The sequence below is a fragment of the Bos indicus genome, chromosome 5 (assembly GCF_029378745.1).
Source record: "Bos indicus isolate NIAB-ARS_2022 breed Sahiwal x Tharparkar chromosome 5, NIAB-ARS_B.indTharparkar_mat_pri_1.0, whole genome shotgun sequence".
NCBI classification, from domain to species: Eukaryota; Metazoa; Chordata; class Mammalia; order Artiodactyla; family Bovidae; genus Bos; species Bos indicus.
In genome coordinates, this window is record NC_091764.1 from 9,908,638 (window position 1) to 9,931,753 (window position 23,116).

General features: G+C 36.5%; 1 protein-coding gene across 1 annotated transcript in view; it reads left to right on the forward strand.

The window, feature by feature from the left end:
* OTOGL (otogelin like) overlaps positions 1–23,116 on the forward strand; it is a 175,505-nt gene that overhangs the window by 24,672 nt on the left and 127,717 nt on the right. The window contains exons 8-16 of the mRNA XM_070788849.1: positions 1,804–2,009; positions 8,097–8,224; positions 8,585–8,691; positions 16,356–16,462; positions 17,203–17,328; positions 18,637–18,745; positions 19,821–19,867; positions 20,345–20,490; positions 21,604–21,727. Coding sequence (XP_070644950.1) covers positions 1,804–2,009; positions 8,097–8,224; positions 8,585–8,691; positions 16,356–16,462; positions 17,203–17,328; positions 18,637–18,745; positions 19,821–19,867; positions 20,345–20,490; positions 21,604–21,727 — 1,100 coding nt within the window. The remainder of the gene's footprint in view (positions 1–1,803; positions 2,010–8,096; positions 8,225–8,584; positions 8,692–16,355; positions 16,463–17,202; positions 17,329–18,636; positions 18,746–19,820; positions 19,868–20,344; positions 20,491–21,603; positions 21,728–23,116) is intronic.

Consider the following 23,116-nt stretch of genomic DNA (forward strand, 5'->3'; position numbering starts at 1 on the left):
TGGTTTCCTTATTATTCAGCTAAATGCTTATAATAATGCTCTTCTTGGCCTAGGGCCTATCTCATAGCAGGTGCTAGAGAAATGTTTACCAAAATGAAATGAAATGTGTAAGACTCTGCACCTCATCTTTTACCTTTCTCGATTTCAGTTGCCTCCCCTGTGAAACGAAGGGTTTTGGTACATGTGCACCTGTGGATAATTTCCAGAATGAATCTGTGCATTCATTTTAGTTTGCATTGTTATTGTCTCCTGCCTGGGTCACAAGGGGTTTTTCTTAAATTTATGGGAGATTATCAAATCTTTAGAATCACCACTCATCTCTACTAGCATCTTTTATTTTGTTTTCAAAAATTGTGTACTTAATCAAATTTACTGTGAAAGAGATCACGTGACAAATGACTAAACCAAGGAATACGCACAGCAGAACTATACCTCCCTGCAGTTAGCATCCCATGGCGATGGAATATCTTTATAAAACATGACTCACTTTTCTCAAGTATAGCTTTTGTAAACTTGCAAACTTCAAAAATATTATTCATACTAACTTTTACCTTCAATTTAAAATGAATTTCTTGTGTTTTTAATTTTAATAAGTATAGATTATGACAGGAAAGTCTTCTTATTTATTCTTCAATGTAAATTTTAGTTATTTTCTTATTCTTAAAATGAAATCTAATGACTAGATAATTATCTACAAACATACTTGTGCAAATGATTACAGACATTTGAATCGTTTCTTTGGGGACTGATACTGCTGCTGCTAAGTAGCTTCAGTCGTGTCTGACTCTGTGTGACCCCATAGACGCCTATCCCTTTAACGAGTATTCTTAATTTTATAGTTTTTATTTCATGAAGCCATGTTCACTTCCTGGAGAGGAACTCAATAATTTAAAATTTTTGAGAGAAATATTTGAGCATACCTACTCACCTCTCATCTTACTCACATTATTGTTTGTAATTTTCAGTTAGCGTGGCTATTTTAGTAAAAATGATTTTTCCCCTCATTTGCTTAATTACTAACACCTGCTCTTTCCTGTAATACTTTCTGATGGAAGGAGGACAGTGTTCTTTGCAAAGCATTCTAGGTGACTTACTGTGCTTTTACAACGCCTAACTGTTTCCTTCAGTTCTCTTATGTCTCTCGGTTCTCTTGTATGTGTATGTGTTTGTGAAAAATGGAAAGACTAGACATTGGATCAGGAGTTTAACTATTCGTGTGACCCTTGCTTAAATAGATCAAATTGTGTGCAACTTAAAAATTATGAATATAATCCCTATGCAATACTGCATGGAAAGTATCTTTATTCTTAAAGATATACTTTGCAGCATTAAAGCTGTAAATCATAATTAATCATGCCTAGACTTTTTTTGTGGGAAAATGATGATTTGTATCAAAGTGATATTTTGGGGATAGGAGCTCTTAATTCCTTATAGCCAATATTAAAACAAAGTTAAACAACATCACACTCAAGCAATGTGTTTACATACTTTGAGCATTGTTTATTCTTACTTCAAAATTGTTGAGCAGCATTTTTAGATTATCTTAAACTCTCTGGAAGTATAAAATCTAAATAAGTATGCAGAAATAGGTATAATTTTTCCTGCATTTATTTCAATATTAAAATTTCAAAAATGTTGATATTTTCTATAGGGTGGTTCCTTGGGAACTCTAATTGCATGGTTTATTCAACAATTTTGAATCATAATTATCTTTTATTTCTCAGTCACTTCAAGGAAGAAATAGATTATCTGTAATTGATGTTTCGTCATAATTCTTAGATTGCCTGTGTTCTGTTTTTCAAGTTTAACATTGCCTCAGACAATTGGACAGGTTTTCATTGAGAAACTAGCTGACTATATTCTGGTGAAAACAACCTTTGGATTTTCATTGGCTTGGGATGGAATATCTGGAGTTTACTTGAAGCTGTCTGAGGAGCATAAAGGGAAATCATGTGGTCTGTGTGCAAACTACAATGGCATTCAATCTGATGATTTCATCATTCAGCAAGGTGAGCCGGGGAGGAGAAGAAATGGGTGGGTACCTCTGCGGTCTTTCTGCACCTATCACTGTTTATATCCCCAGCAGGGTACAAAACTTGTTCTAGGTTGGGTAAAAAATGGTAGCTATTACTTGCCTGCTTACATGATTTTAAGTGACATTTGAACAGGAAAATGTTTTTGTGTCATTCTTGAAATCCATGAGCTAATTTACATTTGTTAAATTAATACAACTCAGGTCTTACTCATGTAACAAATACTAACTGAGCATTTACTTTGTGTCTGGCACTGTTGTAGGAGCTTAGGATATGTCAGGGAACAAAGCAAAAACTCCTCCCTTCTTGGGGCTTATATTTTAGTGATTCAAACCCATTTGGGGCAAACTTGTCTACTTTTGGACAAAGCATGTTTTGCTTCTAGTCTGGATAGGAATAAATTAAATGACTGACACACAATAGTTCTGTAATATAATAAAATGTAAGCAGAATTTATAAAAGTAGAAAAATAACTTGGAAAGATTTTTTTTATCATGTATGATGATGTACACATCGTTCACACAACTTCATTCTAAGTCATGAAACGAATCTTGGTGAGCTATTAAAAATAGGTTCTGTTTTAGTATGGGTACTAGTGTGCAGTGGCAACAAGACAAGAGAATTACAGGACTCACTCATGATTTGCAGCCACATATAAATGTCTAATAAAAAAGAATACTGTGCTTAGTGCCAGCAGACCTGGCTTTGAATGTTGTTCTAAGTCTTACAAGTTTTATAACTTGAGGCATCTCAATTAATCTCTCTGATACTCAGTTTCTTCAGCTGTAAAATAGGGATTAAAATAATTTGGAACTCACAGTATTCTTAATAATAATAACATAAATTCATACTATTTATAGTAATAGTTAATATGAGTACATGGGCTTCTCAGATGGCTCAGTGGTAAAGAATCTACCTGCTAAGCAGAAGATGTGAGTTTGATCCCTGGATCAGGAAGATCCCCTGGAGAAGGAAATGATATCCCACTCCAATATTCCTGCCTGGGAAATCCCTTGGACATAGGAGCCTGACAGGCTACAGTCCACGCGGTCAGAAAAAATTGGACATGATTTAGTGACTAAACAACAATAACAATATGATTACATAGCTATGTTATTCCCAACTCTTACAACATCATTCATGAAAGTGAAAGTAGCTCAGTCATGTCTGACTCTGCAACTCCATGGACTATACAGTCCATGGACTTCTCCAGGCCAGAATACTGGAGTGGGTAGCCTTTCCCATCTCCAGGGGATCTTCCCAACCCAGGGATCGAACCCAGGTCTCCTGCATTGCAGGTGGATTCTTTACCAGCTGAGCCATGTAAGGTGGGTGGTATTTTCTTAATTTTACAATGAGGACACAAGGGGATGTGCCTGATGTAACATAGCTTGTAAATGGTGCTATCAGAATTGAGCTATAGCTCCAACTCACTCCCAATGCTATGCCTAGATAAACATGAGAGATATTGAATTCAATCTGTAAACTGCTATATAATACTTTTTGTTTTACATTATAAAATTAATAAGAAGAGTTGCCCATATGTTGTGTTTTAAGGGGATGAAAGTCCTACTTAGAGTGTGAGTTCTGGAATCAAATTCTGCTTTGCCACTTATTAAACTTTCTAAGTTTAATGGTATACTAGTAGTGTATACTTCATAGAGTTGCAAGGTTTAAATGAGATAATCTGTGTAAAATACTTAATACAGTGCCTGGCTTGGCAAATTGTTAATTACTGTTATTTACTGTTAATTATTATGTTAATTATTTACTGTTATTATTAATTACTGGCTAATTTATAGTCATCTCCAAGTGCTCTCAATAAGCCTATAATGGAGCTAACAGGAAAATGTTTGATTGAAGACATTGCTTTTAGAGGCCATTGTTAATATGCTAACATTTTCCCTGTATGGTTACTGCTTCATCAGTGTTAGTTTACTAGTAGCTAAAGAGCAGGGCTTCAAGGAGTCAGTTTTCTTACATAAAAAATGGAGATAATAATAATAACCCTGAGGCCTTCCCAGATTGTGAGGATCTAATGAGAAAATGTAAATGAAAGTGTTTCAAAGTGAGCACAGTACAAATATGCAGCATAGAGATCATCCTGAAATGGTGTTTTGCATCCAGTTGGGTATTTAGAAATGAGAGAGTTCACAAAGTTGGCATGTTGAGACTATATTAGGAAGTAGGGTTTTGGACCCAGGCAGAACCAATTAGATGTTAATTATTGATTTCTTTTTCTTCTGTATCAAAGCTTTATGAGTGTTACTGAGAAAAGAGTTAAAAAAGACTGCTATGGGTAACTTCCCCGGGAACATTTAGGGAGCATGGTCCAGAAACTAGGGTAGAAAATAGCATCTGCTCTTGTTAGAGGCAGAGAGATTCAGATTAGGATTTGAGTGAAAAATCAGACAGACTTTGGTAAGCTGGAACACGGAATGGTTGCTCGCAGTGACATAATTGGGCTGCATGTAGAGGACTGTCAGCAGGTTATTTGTGGGAGAAGACCAGAAGGAGGAAACTTGACTGAATTATGGCTGAGCTGGCAGTAGGCAAGGAGGATCCTGGAAAGTATGTGGAAGAAGCCTGGAGAGAGCTTTCTGCTTTTTCACAATTTTATTTAGTGTATAGTGTAAAGCAGGCTTCCCAGTGGCACTAGTGGTAAAGAACCTGCCTGCCAATGCAGGAGACACAGGAGATGAGGATTCAGTCCCTGGGTCAGGAAGATCCCCTGGAGGAGGACACAGCAACCCACTCCAGTACCCTTGCCTAGAGAATCTCATGGACAGAGGAGCCTGGCGGGCTACAGTCCATAGGGTCGCAAAGAGTTGAATATGACTGAAGCGACTTGGCACGCCGTAGTGTAAAGCAGAATTATTTAAAAAAACTAACTTGCAATAATTTATAAGGATGTGACTAGAACTTGCCTATTGATTTTCTTCCATACTGTAATAATGCAAGAAGATGTCCATTGTTGAGCTGTATTACCTTTAGCTTAAAGATGCCCAGTATTCATATATTCCCTCCCTTTTGAACCTTCCTCCCATCTCCCATATGTGTACCTAAGGCTGATTCATGTTGAGGTTTGACAGAAAACAAGAAAATTCTGTAAAGCAATTATCCTTCAATAAAAAATAAATTAAAATAAAAGATACCTAGTATTTTCTTGAAATAGTCTGTACTTTGCTGATTAGATAAATCTTTAGAGGCAGAGCGGTAGTTTGACTGAATACGATTGAATTCATCGTTTCTTAACAGTGATTAAAATTGTATTTCTCTGTGCATTCCTATGCATTCTTCAGGCATGATTTCACAAAGAAATGAGCCTTTTCAGAATTTCTGTAGATATAGAAAGATTTAAGTTTGTTGTCAGATTGAGATTCTTATTCCATAATTCATGTCTATAGCTAGGTACACATCATCATAGAACCCCTGATTTTCTCTTGTTTTTCCAGCATAATAATTAATAGTGTCTCTCTTTCACTCTCACAAGTGTCCCAATATGGACAATAAATTACTTCATTTGTAGCACATTTTATATGAAGCATTTTAATTTTAGTTTTGCAGGCTTCAAGACCACCAGTTGGTTTGGATTTAAAGTCTCATAGTAATGCAATGCAGTGTAATAAAAATAAGCTAAATATGTGGTGAAAAGTTGGAATTAAAATGACCTCTTTAGGATTGCCCAGGTTGTTTAGTTACATTAAAATTTGTGTATAAATATGGAAAAAAGTTGGTCCTAGGACGTATTTTTGATTCTTCAAACCTTTAAAAATATGCTGGAGACTTCCCTGGTTGTCTGCAATTAAGAATCCACTTTGCAAAAAAAAAAAAAAGAATCCACCGTGCAGTGCAGGGGATTCAGATTCAATCCCGAGTAGGTGAACTAAGATCCTCCATATTGAGCAACTAAGCTGGTGCATCACAACTAGAGTGTCCGTGCACTGCAACGAAAGATCTGCGTGACACAACGAAGGTCCAGACGTGAGCGTGAAGTCGCTCGGTCGTGTCCGACTCTTTGCAACCCCATGAACTGTAGCCTACCAGGCTCTTCAGTCCATGGAATTTTCCAGACAAGAGTACTGGAGTGGGTTGCCATTTCCTTCTCCAGGGGATCTTCCCAACCCAGGGATCGAACCCGGGTCTCCCTCACTGCAGGCAGACGCTTTACCGTCTGAGCCACCAGGGAAACTCCTGAGTGCAGCACAAAAAGCCAACGCAGCCAAATAAATAAATACATATTTTCAAAAAGACCTTTGAAGGAAAAACTTACGATGATGCTTTGAAATGAAATGTGACTATACATTTATTTAAAATGAACATTAGTTTTCCCTCTTAAAAATTAAGTATGTTAGATCCAACCTATACTTTGTTGAGTGTGACACATTTCCACAATATCAGAGAATGAGGTGAATCAAACATCTAGGATTCTAATAATCTATTTAATAAATATGGCAAACTTCCTCGTATTTATTTGTTCCCTTATTTCCCTCAAAATATATTTTGAGCACCCACTCTATACAAGATAGTAAACTAGGGATCCAGCAATAGGATAGCTTAGACAAGCTCTCCCCCTTAATTTAGTAGAAGGCAAAATAAATAAAGAGACAAATTAAAACACAATATTTATGAGCAATAGCAGCCGTGAAAAAAGGGGGAAAGGGGACTGATAGAACAGTGTTTGTTTAGGGGATCTAGATCACATGCCAGAGAAAGCTTCTCTGAGGAGGTCATACTGAATAGAATTCCACATGAAGTCAGGGAGACAGCAGAGGGAAAGTTGGGGGGAAGAGTAATTTTGAAGGAGGAGATGCAAGAGCAAAAGCAGAAGCAGGGTGGGAATGAGCGTAAGTGAAGAATGGTGTAAAGCCGGAAAGCTTGGAGTTGGTTGACCAAGAATAGGAGTGGAAGATGTAAGAGAGTTGGGGTGGGATAGAGTGGATGAGGAGGTAGGGAGTTGGGGGAGTGCAGAGGCCAGATCAGAAAGTCTTTCAGGCCCCAGTAAAGTTTGGGATTTTATACTAACAGAGCAAAGCTTTCTTATGGATAAACTTCCACAATCTTTCCAACAATTGGTAGTAGTAAGTAGACATCTTCCTATCTGGAAGAAACTGAGAGTAGTGAACCATTTGACTTGCTATTTTTGATTCTTGTGGTGCAGTAACTTGTATTGCATGGTAGACCTGTGGCTGTGTATATCTCAGTGGTGGAGAAGCTAACACTCAGACACGAAGGCTAGCTGTTAGATGGAACTTCAAGATGTCATCTTGTTTGGATCTGCTAAGGAATCATGGTTTCAGATTCTGCCCTTGTCTGAATGTGGGGCAGAATTCACTTTCATGTCAGGCCCTGAACTTGTCCTTTGACAGGTAGATGGCCCAGAGTGCTCTCCAGCAACTGTCTGCTTATTGCTGCTGTACATTAGCTCCTGCATCTTGCTTCAGAATAATGCTGGGAAGGCATGTGGATTCTTAATCTGTCCTGAGCATCTTTAGAAACACTATTCATCATATTCACATGAAATGAATTCACTTCTTAGTCCCCTCTTCTCCAGCTGTCTTTTCCGGTTTTTCATTGTCTGTATGACCATCCTCTGACATCTCCACGAGGGTGCTAGGTACCCCCTAAATGAAGCTACAATTTTAGTAAGGTTCCGACTAATGTCAACTAGAATGAAAGGGCTGTTTGAAAATTTTTATACCAAACTTTTACTTATGTTTTTAGTTGTATGCATACTTTTCTCCTCTTTGCAGTATACACTGCAGGCTAATTAGTACTTTACTGGTATGCATGTGGTGCCACTCACTTTCAACCCTCCCCCATGTTCCTTCAATGAAGTTTTCTTTTTCTACTCCAATGGTATTATTGGTATTTGGTACTTAAACTTTGTTCAGTGTATCTTTATGGATATTATGCTAAAGTAATTCTATAGTCTAATATCATTGGTAATTATAAAGTTACTGAGTTTAGCTTTTTGACCAGAAATTTTATGTTGGTGAACTGTGTGTTTGTGGAAAGTGATCCTATTACACATATTTTTGTGTGTGTGTTTGTGTGAAATAGAGGACTATACAGAAGACATTGCTGTGTTTGCAAATACTTGGTCGGTGCAAACTCCAGATGACACCAAATGTGTACCCACACCCTCAGATTTTCCAAATCCTTGCTCCAGTGGAATGCCAGCATTTGAGGTAAATATGATGTGAAAAAACTTGGCATGTTGGATACAGCACACGTATAATTGTATTTGTATGTTTCACACTAAACATTTTTAGTGTAAACACAACATAATTAAACACTATTAAATTCCAGAAATGTAATGCAAGAAGAATAAATTTGTGTTTACTTCCAAAACAATGAATGCAATGAGCTTCATAAAAGTGGTGCTCATTATGAAAGTAGTTAGAAAATGTTGTTTAAATTTATAAGCCTACATACCTTCTCTTTCCTAATAAGAACAGAGAATCTTGCAAATAGATCAATGGAAAAAAAATGAGAGTACATGCGTATCATTTAGTATGTTCTAGTGACTACCATCTTTTTCTGCATAGGCAATCTTCTTCAAGTGTCAGATCCTGTTGCAATTTCCCTTTTTGAGCTGCCATGAATATATTGATCCATATTTGTATATTGCCAGCTGTGTTAATGATCTTTGCAAGTAAGTGAAATAATTAGCATTTATAATGAAATTCTTTTATCCAAAAAGAAGAGCAAAAACCATTCTATAACTTTACTATCTCAACAGTTGACAGAATGTAGTGGGAAATGTAAAACATAAGCTGTACTAGAGCTATTAGAAACTTACTGGGTAATAGTCACGTTGCATTTGAAAATATGTGATGATAGTGATGATGATGGTGATGAAAGTTGCCCAGTCGTATCGGACTCTTTGCAACCCCATGGACTGTATAGTCCATGGAATTCTCCAGGCTAGAATACTGGAGTGGGTAGCCTTTCCCTTCTCCAGGGGATCTTCCCAATCCAGGGATCGAACCCAGATCTCCTGCATTGCAGGCGAATTCTTTACCAGCTGAGCCACTAGGGAAGCCTGAAAATATGTGGGTTATTTTGAAATAGCTTTTGATATTGATTTCTAACATAATTCCACAGTGATAAGAGAACATACTTGTATGATTTCAATACCTTTAGGCCGTGAAACTTTTTGCAGCTTGTTTTATGTCCCTGGATATGTTCCAGTGTCTCCTAATTTATAGTCTATGGGAACTTGAATAGAATTTGTATCCTACTGTTGTATGAAAATTGTATAAGTCTTAATTATTTTTCATTGGTTCATGATGCTTTCCAGGTCTACCATATCCTTCTACTTTTCTGTGTATTCATTCTATTAATTTTTGAGTTTGATATTGAAACTCCAACTAAAAAAAGTCTAAATAATAATGAAAATGTGAAAAAATGAGATATGAGTGAGATTGATGATAAAGTTACAGATTCTGCTAAAACCATTGCCTTATGTATTGCCTATGTGTATAACTGAAAGAAATGCTAAATATAAGCAGAAAATTAGGGAAAATAAACATATAATATTTTTCACACCAAGGTTACAGGCTCCTGCATTCACTCCTGGGGTAAGAACACCAGACAAAGGTGGTTGTCTAGGGAGTAAATTCAATGAGACTCATCATAATATATTCATCAATATAGATTACCATTATTGAAGTCTTTTTATTTTTTTCAAAAATTTAACAAGTAAAAGATACATGCACACCAATATTCATAGCAGCACTATTAACAATAGCCAAGATATGGAAACAATTTAAGTGTCCATGAACAGATAAATGGATAAAGAGGATGTGGCATAAGGGGACACATGTATATGTATGGCAGATTCATGCTGATGTATGGCAAAAACCAACACAATATTGTAAAGCAAATGTCCTTGGATTCAAACTAAATTAAGAAAAAAGGTGTGACATATCTATATATTTCATGGAATACTACTCAGTCACAAAAAGAATGAAATAATGCCATTTGCAGCAACATGGATGAACCTAGAGAATATCAGGCTAAGTCAGAAAGAGAAAGACAAATACCATATGCTATCACTTACATGTGAAACCTAAAATATTATGCAAATGAACGTGTTTATGAAATAGACAATCACAGAAGACAAGCTTAGGTTACCAAAGGCGAAAAGCTGTGGGGAGGGATAAATTAGGAGTCTGGGATTAGGAGATACAAACTACAGTATATAAAATAGATAAAGAACAAAGTCCTGCTGAATAGAGCAGGGAACTGTATCCAATATCCTGTAATAAAACATAATGGAAAAGAAAATGAAAAAGAATGTGTATATATGTAGAACTGAATCACTTTGCTATACACCAGAAACTAACACAACATTGTAAATCAATTACACTTCAATTAAAAAAAAATTACCAAATGTATGTGATTAGCTATCTTGAATGTTAGAGAGTATCTCAGGAAATGTTTAATATGCTTTTATTTTTTAAGTATTCCAAGAAGTATAAATGGTACATGGAAACATTGTTATGAAAGACCAGACTAATTTTTTGTCTGAATAAAACCTCTGAAATTAAATCCTGGTAGCTTGTTAGGAGGTTTAAGTTTACCAAAGGTGAAAACAAAGAGGAAAAGTTGAGGTAGTGTGAAATTATGTTACTTATAATCACTCTCAGAGAAGGCGATGGCACCCCACTCCAGTACTCTTGCCTGGAAAATCCCAGTGGACGGAGGGGCCTAGTAGGCTGCAGTCCATGGGGTCACTAGGAGTCAGACACAACTGAGCGGCTTCACTTTCACTTTTCACTTTCATGCATTGGAGAAGGAAATGGCAACCCATTCCAGTGTTCTTGCCCGGAGAATCCCAGGGATGGGGAGCCTGATGGGCTGCTGTCTATGGGGTCGCACAGAGTCGGATACGACTGAAGCGACTTAGCAGCAGTAGCAGCAGCAGCATAATCACTCTGCCTTTAACTAGATTAAGATAATTATAAAAATAATGAATGCAATTATATTTTCCAGATATTAAAATGAGATTGTTTGGGATGCTTGTTAATTTTGAGTTAAGTACAGTTATACCTTTATTTGTATGTATAGTCTAAATTTCAGAGATTTTTTAACTAATGCAGGAGCTTTGAAAGAATATTCCCTCTGCCCAAAATATTGAGTGCTGACCTTTCTTTATATTTAACAACATTCTGTTCTCTATTTGGTTTTACTTTTCATCTAAGTGCTGTATTGTTATCTCTGTTCTATCGGTCTGTTTTGGAGGGATCTGTAGGTAGTCCATTGCCCTGATTTCTGGCAGATCCAGAAAAGTCATTCTCCATTTATTAGTTGGGATATTGTTAGGCTGCTTCAATTGGCAGAATATCAGGGGCTTCCATTAAATTGGATGCTTGTATTTCTCTCACATGAAGTCCAGGCTGGCAAGTGGTCTTGGGTTCATAGTGTGTATCTGTTCCACGAGTTTTCCATTGACTCAGTGATACTATTGGCTATATCATCTCTCAGCGTCTAGGGTATTATTCTCAATTTCATTGTCAAAAACTGTCTCACCACTGCCATGTCCATCTTTTAGCCCTTAGGAAAGGAGAAAAGGAAATAAAGAACTGTCATAGCTTAGTCAGTAAAGAATCTGCCTGTGGTGCAGGAGACCTGGGTTCAATCCCTGGGTCAGGAAGATCACCTGGAGAAGGAAATGGCGAACCCATTCCAGTATTCCTGCCTGGAAAATCCCATGGACAGAGGAGCCTGGTGGGCTACGGTCCATGGGGTTGCAACAGTTGGACAGGACTTAGCGACTAAACCACCACCACCAGCATTTTTAAGGACAAGATCTAGACGTTTCATGCACATTTTTACTTTTAACCCTTTGGCCAGAACTTAGAAACATGGCCACTCCTAGAAGTAAGGACAGCTGGGAAATGTTGTCTTTGGCTTGGCAGCCATATGCCCAGCCAAAGCTTGCAGGTTCTAATATTAAAAAGAAGAGGGAACTGGGCACAAAATGTAGCCTATTGTACCTGCTTCATCTGAAATTTCATCATTAAGAAGTTAACGTTTTTGTCTCTTGAAATTTTGTTGTGTTTACACTTTGAATTTTGAAACCTAGTTGCTTTCTTTAGAGCAAATAAAAACAGCAGAATAGTGAAACTCCTTTACTGGTTGAAATCAACTGACATCTAAGATATGTACTTGAGCTGAAGAAGCCAGGCAAAGCAGCCATGTAAACCAAAGAAAAGACTATGCAAGTGAATAAGTGTGCATTGATAAAGTGGGAGAGGGAAGGTACCAGAGCTGGCCTTTCACTGTCCTCAATAGTCCATCCAGGACTACACCCGCCTACATTCTTTTTCCCCTAAAGGAGATTCTGTTCACTTCTTATATTAAAGGAGTGCCTCACAGGGATTCTATACCATGATTATATAATTATGAATCTGTTGAATACAAATTTCCTGCTTGGATTAGGATAGTATATTGAATTCAGTTTAATACATATTTCCTGAGTGTCTATTCTGAGCTGAGCATTATGTCAAATCTTGGCACAATAGAAACAATTTATTATGTTGATTTTTAATTTATTTTATTTTACTTTAAAATTCTTTTTGTGTGTTGATGTATGGCAAAACCAATACAATATTGTAACGTAATTAGCCTCCAATTAAAATAAATAAATTTATATTAAAAAAATTCTATTTGTGAAGTATAATTGATTTACAATATTATATTAGTTTCAGCTATATAACATAGTGATTGCATATGTTTATGGATTATTTTTATTTAGAGTTATTATAAAATATTGACTATATTCTCTACACTGTACATTACATGCTTGTATCTTGTTTATTTTATACCTAGTAGTTTGCACCTCTTAACCCCTGTTTTCTCCTATTTTGTCCCACCCCACCCCCTCTCCCTACTAGTTTGATAAGCACTAGTTTTGTTCTGTTTTTCTTTTGTTATAGGTATTCATTTTATTTTGTAAAAATCTGACCTATAAGTGAAAACACACAGTATTTTCTTTCTTACTAAGCATAATACCCTTCAGGCCCATCCATGTTTCTGCAAATGGCAAAATTGTGTTACCTGTTTTGGCTGTGTAATATTCCATTTATAATATTCCATATATAATATTGTCTTTATCCATTCACCTGCTGATGGACACTTAGGTTACTTCCATATCTTGGTTATTATAATAATGCTATGTGCTAAGTCGCTTCAGTCATGTCCGACTCTATGGGCTGAAGCCTGCCAGCTCCTTGACCATGGGATTCTCCAGGCATGATACTGGAGTGGGTTGCCGTGCCCTCCTCCAGGGAGTCTTCCCAACCCAGGGATCAAACTCTTATCTATTATGTCTCCTGTATTGTCAGGCGAGTTCTTTACTACTAACTTCCCTGATGGCTCAGACTTTAAAAAACCTGCCTGCAATACAGGAGACCTGTGTTCAATCCCTGAGTTGGGAAGATCCCCTGGAGAAGGAAATGGCAACTCGCTCCAGTATTCTTGCCAGGAAAATCCCATGGACAGAGGAGCCTGGCAGGCTCTAGTCCCTGAGGTCACAAAGTCAGACACGACTGAGCAACTAACACTTTCACTTTTAGTGCCTCCTGGGAAGTATGGCAAAACAAATTTGGAGTGTTTCCAGAACACAAAAAGTGGGGCTGGAGCATGGTGAATGGGAGAGAGAGAGAGGAGATGAAGTTAGAGAAGTAGGCACGGTCTAGATTACCTAGAGTCTTAGGGCTCATAGTAAGGAGTATGAATTGTTGCTTGATCTTATTTCATATAACCTGACTATTCTCAGGAGATCTGAATTTGCCTTTTGCCTAGTTTCTTAACTTCTGCTTATTCCAGGTAGGTGTACTGTGTTTTAGCCTGGATTATGTTAGAATGTCAGTTAATTTGTTTAGAATGTAATAAATCAAGGGGGGAGAAGTAGTACAAAATGAAAACGCAAGGCCCCTTGTTAAAAAAAATTGCTAAGCATTCAAGATAGTGACAGCAGAGCATTAAACGAGTACAGGATCCAACTAAGTGACAGCCTTTTTAAGAGCAGAGCCTGTGTGACTGATTGCACAGGTCACATTCCCATGAAGCTGGTTCTGATCTTGATAAATTTTACTTGAAAAAAATGAATGCCTTCTACTGATGAAAAATTAATGCTGCTGTGAACATTGATAAGCATGTATCTTTTCGAATTAGTGCTTTTGCTTTCTTCAGATATATACCCAAGAGTGGAACTGCTTGATCATCGGGTAATTCTATTTTTAGTTTTTTGAGGAATTTTCATTCTCTTTCCCGTAGTGGCTATACCGTTTTACATTCCCACCAGCAGTTCACTTGAGTTCCTTTTCCTCCACCTCTTCACCAACAATTTGTTATTTGTTGTTGTTGTTGTTTTGACAACAGCCGTCCTGACAGGTGTGAAGTGATGTCTAATTGTATTCCCTGATGATTAGCGACGGTGAGCATCCTTGCAGGTGTCTGTTGGCCATGGAAACAGAAACACTTAGAAATAGTCCCTGTCGTAGGAACTCAGATTCTCATGGGGCAGAAAAACAGGTTCTCAGCAATTGTACATGCTTTAAACGCAAAGTATGGTGAGTGTGGAGGAGAGAACTACTAACCTCCTCAGGGAGTGCCTAGAGAAAATGATAGCTGGGTTGGAATTTGAAGGATCATACAATACCAGTCCTTGAACTCAGGTCCTCCTCATTCTGCTTCTAATAATGCTGAACTTAGCAGCAAGGAAATGCTTCTAATCTTGCCGCACACAAGTCAATTGATTAAAAACAACCGTTACTTAATGAGTATTTTCCTTATTAACGTTAACATCCAAAATGGAAAAATAAGCTAATTTTCCCCTCAGTAAATAATTTGTTGCCCAACTGTTGTTTTTATGCAATGCCATGTGTAATGTGCTTAGTACAGTTCCTAGTGTAACACAGACACAACAAACGGTTTGGATAATAGTTGCGTTAGGTTGGAAAACCAATATTCAGTTACTTTTTTAGCCTTCAAAGCCTCCATTAATTGTAGGAAGAAATGCATATGTTTAAAGTAAATCATAAGTTTAACGTCTTTCTAAGAATTCAACGATTTTAACTTACCCTGTTTTTCAGAGACTTGTTTGGAGATTTAGAATATTTTCTGTGCTTCTGAAGTCTGCAGTCCTTTTTTTTATTCTAAAGCTTAGTTAATTGGACTAGATAATCTGCATGACTCCAGTTACAGTAACACAGGATAAGGGCAATTTGAGATCAGTGGTTTTTACAATAGAAATACTGAAAATGCTAAGGTCCACAAAATACAACATTCTTAAGGGTGTAAAGGTATTTAGCTATTTAGACTTTCAGTTGGGTTGAAAAACAAGCCCACTATCTTATAAACACTGTTGATTTTATAGATGCCTTGTTAATCTGCTTTGGGAATTGGCTGACCTCTTATATTTGTTTGGGGGAGTTTCTAAGGTGATTATAAAAAAATACTTAGAGATTATTCACTCTTGGCAGCATTAGCAAAGTAACTGGCTTTAGTAATTTAAACCTGAAAGAATTAAAAATCTTTTAAATCTCAAATGAAATGCTGTTTATTTAATCCTTCACAAGTGCTTATTATTAGTATTGATTTTATTCCAGCATGTAAACTATCAAGAGCATGGTGAATAGAAATCATTTTTCTATTTAGAAATCTATCTTAGAAATCATTTTCATATTTTATGTTTTTATTGTGATAGAATTATTAAATAGGTTAATTAAAATAATATTGATAAGATTTATTAAGTTTTGAAAGGTCTGGGATGTTTTGTGTGGGAGCAAAAAAATACAAAGATTCTAGAACAAATGTCATAATTAGAATAGAAATCTTTTTCAGTATGGTACTCCGTTGAATCCAAAGAAAAAATGGCCAAATTATTGAAAGACTTAAATGAAACAATTTACTTAGTCTTTTAAATCTGGGATCCCATGTTTATATGTTTTCTACATTATTGGGGCTTCCCTGGTGGCTCAGACGGTAAAGCGTCTGCCTACAATGCGGAAGACCTGGGTTGGATCCCTGGGTCAGGAATTTCCCCTGGAGAAGGAAATGGAAACCCACTCCAGTACTCTAACCTGGAAAATCCCATAGATGGAGGAGCCTGGTGGGCTACAGTCCATGGGGTCACTAGAGTCAGACACGACTGAGCGACTTCACTTCACTTCACTTCTAATATTAGTTGATCAACTAATATTAGAATATTCACCACATAGTCAGCTTTTCTCCAGAACAAGAGCTCAAGGGCACAGTTCCTGTCAATATTTCCTGTATGATTTTTGATATCTTTTCACTTTCCAGAACTCATGATGATGAAACCTATTGTCGAGCGGCCACCGAGTATGCTAGAGCCTGTTCCCATGCAGGCTACCCTATTCAAGATTGGAGAGATGACTTTCCAGCATGCAGTATGTTTCCTTATTTTCCAGCCATGCCTGTGTACTTCTGTTAATTTTAGGCTTATCCTGGTACTTAAAACTTACCCTACTTGTCAAAACTAGTGAACTGCAAAGACTTGTTATTGATGCAGTAATATTGGTAAACTTTTGAATACTTTTAAAACACTCTAATCTTTGTCTTTATCTGGCTTACTTCACTTATTATGATAATCTCTCACATATGTTGCTGCAAATAGCATTATTTCATTCTTTTTATGACTGAGTAATATTCTAAGATAAATACCATACAATAATGTATACATGTGGAATCTAAAAGATAAAAAGAAACACATGAACTTATTTCAGAAATAGAAAGAGACTCACAGACACAGAAAACAAACCAAGGGGAAAAGAGAGGTGGGGGGAAGAATAAATTAGGAGGCTGAGATTAAACTATACACACTACTATGTATAAAATATATAACCAATAGGGACCTACAGTATAGTACAGGGAACCATACTCAGTATTATGTGATAATGTATATGGGAAAATAATCTGAAGAAGAATTTATATATATATATAGTGTGTATAATATATATTATATATGTATAACTGAATCACTGTGTTGTATACCCAAAACCTACACAATATTGTAAATCAACTATACTTCAATAAAAAAATTTTAAAAAACAAACAAAAAAACACTGTAATCTTTCTCAAAGAGAGTTGAGTAGCATTGACTTACTGCTCACCTCTTTGCCCGTTTTAGTCGATAAGTGTGATGACAGCTTTGTCCATCGGGATTGCATCAGTTGTTGCCCACCAACCTGCACGTTTGAGAAACAGTGTCTTGGGAGCAATCTCCATTGTCTTGATGGATGTTATTGCCCAGATGGTAAGTGCTTCGTGAAAGAAACTGTGTCTGCACTCATTGTGACTAGTACCCTGTGGTCCAAGACTCATGGCTTTGTGTCCTCTCTTGGGATGTTAGGGCTATTGCAAATTTTCTCTCCTTTTAGGATTTGATCCTTAAAGTGACTATAAGGAATGGATGCTTTTCTTTAATAAAAGGCTTTGATCCCTGGATCAGGAAGATTCCCTGGAGAAGGAAATGGCAACCCACTCCAGTATTCTTGCCTGGGAAATCCCATGGACAGAGGAACCTGGTGGGCTGCAGTCCATGGGGGTCACAAAAGAGTTGGACGTGACAGCAACAATAATTTATATATTTTCATTTTTTAAAGACAAAATCAAATTCAGAAAAAAAGTCTTCATATCTTGGTAGTACAAGATTTTAGTCCTGATGTAGTTTTAATATTTGTAATTAGAAGTGACATAGCAAATGATAGAGATGGGATTTAAATCTGCAATACAAATTAATAGATATTTATAAGAACATTGAGGATTTATCCAAACTCCTTTATTTTTGCAGATTAAAAAATAGAATCCCAGAGAAGTTAAGTGATTTCCCCACTGTCATGCACTTAATATGAGTGAGGACTACTTAAAACCAGATCTATTGACCTCGGGCCGTTGTTCTGTCAATGCTACTCAAAGCCCATTGGACCAGTGCCAGGCCTGAACTGTTTGCTCCCAGTCAGCGATGTGATAAGGACTTTGCACCAGAACATAAATCCATGCACCAGAATATAATTCCTTTGACTAGAAAGTCTTACTCTGAAAAATGATGAGCTGCATCAAAGAATGTGCTTGGTAACATTGGTTCAACCACCTTTACTCGTTAGAAAGAAGTAACAAATGCAGTTCTACTGTACTAGCTCTTTGAGAAGTGTTTCCTGGCTCTTTATTATCTGTGTGATGACAGTGTATGTCTCATTTTCACATAAACAGAAATTAAACAGAATAAATTCAATACTTTCTCCCTCCTCTCCTCCCCTCTCCTCTCAAAAGCAAAGAGACATTAGTTGCCCTATTTCTGTGTTGTGAATCTTAACATTTTGATAGCAGGTAACGGGATAATAAAGTTGAAAACCTCTGAAATAGACCCTTATAAGGTAGCTACTGATTGAGTCAGAGCAACTGAGCTACTGATTGAGACAGAGCCAGGCTCCTTAAAAGTAATTTGTATTTCTAGCACCTAGTGAAAGCAAGTGTTCGATAAAAGTTGGCTGAATTATTATATTCCAAGAATATCATTCTTCTTATTTCTTTTGTGCATTTGATGTATATTTTTCTTAAATAGGCCTCATAATGGAAAATGGGACTTGTATCTCCTTGGAAAACTGCCCATGCAATTTTCATGGATTAGCTTATTCAGTTGGCTCAAAAATTGAACAAGAATGTACTGAATGGTATGTGATCAATTACAGCTAATTATTTCTGGGTACCTGACTAGGTGACAATTTTACCTTGACATATGTTTAAGGAGATATACTTTTTACTGATTTTTCTTCCAAAAATTCTCAGACTCAGTTTCATTGTATTTAAAGCCTTTGGGAGGTAGGAGGGACCATCTATATTTTCTTTTATGATGTAACTCTTCTCACTTCTGTTGGTAATTCTATAAATTTTTATATCCATGTGATACACTGTTGAATAATCACTAATTTGCACATGCTTTTACTCATAGGATTTGACGGTTCTCTTGTCCTTCTGTATTGAGTACTTTAAAAAGTGACTCTTCATATCACCAATCTTGGGCCATGATTAGAGACTTTTCAACATTCTTAAATTAGCTAACTAGTTAGCTACTATAGCCAAAGATTAAATTCCTCCAGGGCAGTCTAAAAAGAAATAGAGGTATAAATGTCATTAGGCAATTTTCCCTTTGCTGTCTGTGTATATAACGGAAATACAATTGAAAACTAACCCTGTTCTTAGATACTGATTTGAATTCCTGCCTTTCAGAGATTATTCTTTCCTCCAAAATTCATTATCTGTTTGGTGGTAGAAGGCAGAATTTATCTTACAAAGGGGACATCTTTTCTCTCTCTTTTAATGTCTGATGATCTGCAAAGCCAACTTTAAAAGGTTTTAGTAGATGACGTGACTTATTAATCTTAACTCGTTGTATGTGTTTCTCTAATGATACGGGTAAATGCTTTACTGTGTGTGGCCTTTTTTTTTGGTTTAAGCAATGAGGGAAGGACAGAAACAGAAGTTCTCCGTACTTTTGTTCTTGACTAATCTGTACTACCGTTGTATCATCTTCATTGATTTTTAAATATGGCATGCCATAAATAATAATTTAGGTACTGGCCAGTCCAAGTTTATCAGTTAATTGAACTTTTGGAGAGATATTTTTCAGGTCAGATTATTCTGAACCTAAGAAACATGATACATTCGATACGTTAACCAATACATTATTGCAAACATTCACACAATTTCTCTGTGCAGTTAGATTAATATTTTTATCATTCTATTTAGTGTGTGTGTTGGTGGAGTTTGGAACTGCACTGAGCATGACTGCCCAGGTAATCTTTTAAAATGTTTTTAGAGAAAATGTCTTGATTTTCTTGAAACTGAGGAGGAAGCTTGCACTGATGTTTTATAAGGTCTTCTTATGTGTAACAAGAGATGTAATGATCTTTAAATCCAGATATTCAGAGGATAAGTGGAAAATTGAATAAATGATAGCTCTGAGCAGACAACTTTGGTAAAAATGTATGAAAATTGTACAAGTATTATAAACTCTAAAAAAAAGTGGAATAGCCATCATTAAATACATTTAAAATTTAATCAAATAATATAATTTAGCAAGTTTGTCAAACTAGTAAATTTTAAGCACTTTAACTATTCTTTTTGATACCTGAACAGTTACACTATTGGCCTACTGCTTTTTTTTGACCTCCTGCTTTTTAAGAATAAACATAACTTCTTCCTCCTTCTCCTTTCCTCCTTTTTCCTTCCTCTTCTCTTCCTCCCCCAACCCCTGCTTCTCCTTCTTCTAGTTCAGTGCTCCATTGTAGGTGATTCCCATTTTACGACTTTTGATGGTCGACATTATTCTTTCATTGGAATGTGCCAATACATCCTTGTCAAAGGAACTGGAAAAGATAAATTCACAATTACTTTACAGAAAGCTCACTGTGAACAGGTAAGAGCATTTCAAAATGACCAGAGGAGTGTTCATTTTTTTTTTTTTTTTTGGCTCAAACTTCTTATCTAGGTTAAAAATAGTAACATGAATGGGTATAGTTGTTTTCTTCAAAAATCAGACACCATTGATTGTTAAGATGCATCATTATTCTGTATACCACAATGAAAAAAACATGTTGATGATTGATCTATGTTTGCTATTAACTATATCATGTATCCTGATTTCAAAGATATCAAAATATTAAAAAGTCTTATATACTATATATTTATTGAATTTTCTTTCTTAAAAATAGTGTTTATATGTATAGATTTTTGAAACATTTCATATATGACTGCACAATAAGCAATGTTTTTTGTTGCCTCAAAACTGCTGTCTTAAAGATGATTTTTGACAGAATTTAACAAGTTTCACATCATTCTAAATAGATATGATGGCTCTTTTTTTTAGCATATGGGAATATTTATTTTAGACCTTTTCTTGAAATAAACACATCTATAATTTGTAAACAAAGAAACACAGGTCTTTCATTTCTCTTTCTAAATCAAGTAGTCAAAATTTTGCCAAAATCTTTTATTCTACTTTTATTCCAACATAAAATGGTTGTTTTCAACAAAATTCCAATCTAGTTTATGAGCTTTTTTTAGTTTGATTTTTTTTTTCCTGTGCAGTATGTCAGAGTCTTAATTAGCTTTCTACATGGAATTGTAATTCTCTTGGTTCTTTTCTGTACTGAATTTTTTACATCTAAATACCACAGACGAATTTGGAAAGGTACTTTATATTCTATGGAAAAGTAATTATTGGCACTTTATTGAAAACATTTCTATTTAATAATCTGTGAAAGGCATATATATACACAAGGTATATTTAATGTAAAAATATAGTTTATTAGTAATGGGGCTGCATGAGATTCACAATAAAATGTGTGACTACTTTATAATATTGCTTATCCTCTAGTCTTCCGTATACCAGAAATTTTTATCTGTGTGCGCTCTCTCCTTTCTTCTCTCCTTCACCTTCTCCCATTTCTCTCTTCCATTGTCCTTGTCCCTGACTAGGTCTCTCTTTTTCTCTCTCATTGCTTTAACTGATAATTTGATTTTTATGCAGAACCTTGGCTTGGTCTGCCTTCAGTCTGTAACTCTGATTCTGGAGGATGATTTTAACAAACAAGTGACCCTCAGTAGGGGAGGGCAGATCCTCACGAGTCCCAACCAAGGCTTCAGTCTGAATGGTAAGAAGCAATGCCAGTGGTATACTTTTCTTACACTAACACTAACAACAACACAACCTCAATGGAGTCTTCTCCATTAACTGACGAACCTAACATTTATGGAGTGCCTATGTGTTTCCAGGTCCTCAGCCAAACTTAGTGGAGACCACCACATTTATGGGGCTTAGTGTTTATCTCAAGTGGCATTAGTGTTTATCTCTAGTGTCATATGGGACAGTGCAGACACAGAGTATTTCCATTGTTGCATAAAGTTCTATTGGGTAATGCTGTGCCTGGATATTTTCAGTTTGGATTTGATGCTGAAACAGTGGTAGCCATCTGAAAAACACTGAAAGAGGCTAGGGAGCTTAAGTGAAAATGGAGATAACTTGAGGTTTTGAAGATTGGCTTCCCTGATAGCTCAGTTGGTAAAGAATCCTCCTGCAATGCAGGAGATCCTGGTTCAATTCCTGGGCTGGGAAGATCTGCTGGAGATGGGATAGGCTACCTATTCCAGTATTCTTGGGCTTCCCCAGTGGCTCAGCTGGTAGAGAATCTGCCTGCAATGCAGGAGACCTGGGTTCGATCCCTGGGTTGGGAAGATCTCCTGGAGAAGGGAAAGGCTACCCACTCCAGTATTCTGGCCGGGAGATTTCCATGGACTGTATAGTCCATGGGGTCACAAAGAGTCGGACATGACTGAAGAACTTTCACTTCACTTCAAGTGGCCTAGAGTTTGGAAGAGGAAACATGCAAGTAAATGACCACTTAAAGATATGATAAACTCAAAGATATGCACAGAGACTTCGGGAGTCTAAATGATTAGGTATGTCTCACCCAGCACTGGGTGTGCTGGTGTGGTCAGGAAGCTCTTCTTAAAGAAAGGATATCCAGTTGAGCTTTTACAGCTGAGGAATTGCCAGGATGAAGGAGATGGGGAAAGTGTTCTAGGCATAGCAAAGAGGAGAACTATGGAGTATGTATACTAGCTTGGCATTGCTACAGCATGAAGAAGCTAAGTATAGAATGTCCAGAGATCAGAACAGGGAAAGAGATGGGCATGAGAATGAGGATGGCCTTACTTTTTTGAGTGAAGTATAGCTGACTTAAAGTTTCAGGTGTACAACAGTGATTCAAAATTTTAATAGATCAAAGCCATTACAAACAATGGCTGTATTTCCTTTTGCTGTACAATAGACATCCTTCTTGCTTATCTAATTTATACATAGTCATTTGTATCTCTTAATCTCATGGGGAAGGCCTTATATATAGGGCATTCATACTTTGTAATTTCCTGGGAGGCTGTGTTCATGCCCATGTTTTAGTGTGGTTACTTATAACAGTCACTTTTGCTTTCAGAAGTGCTTGATTTGTATTATAAATTATACGCTCACTCAGTGTCATCCAAGG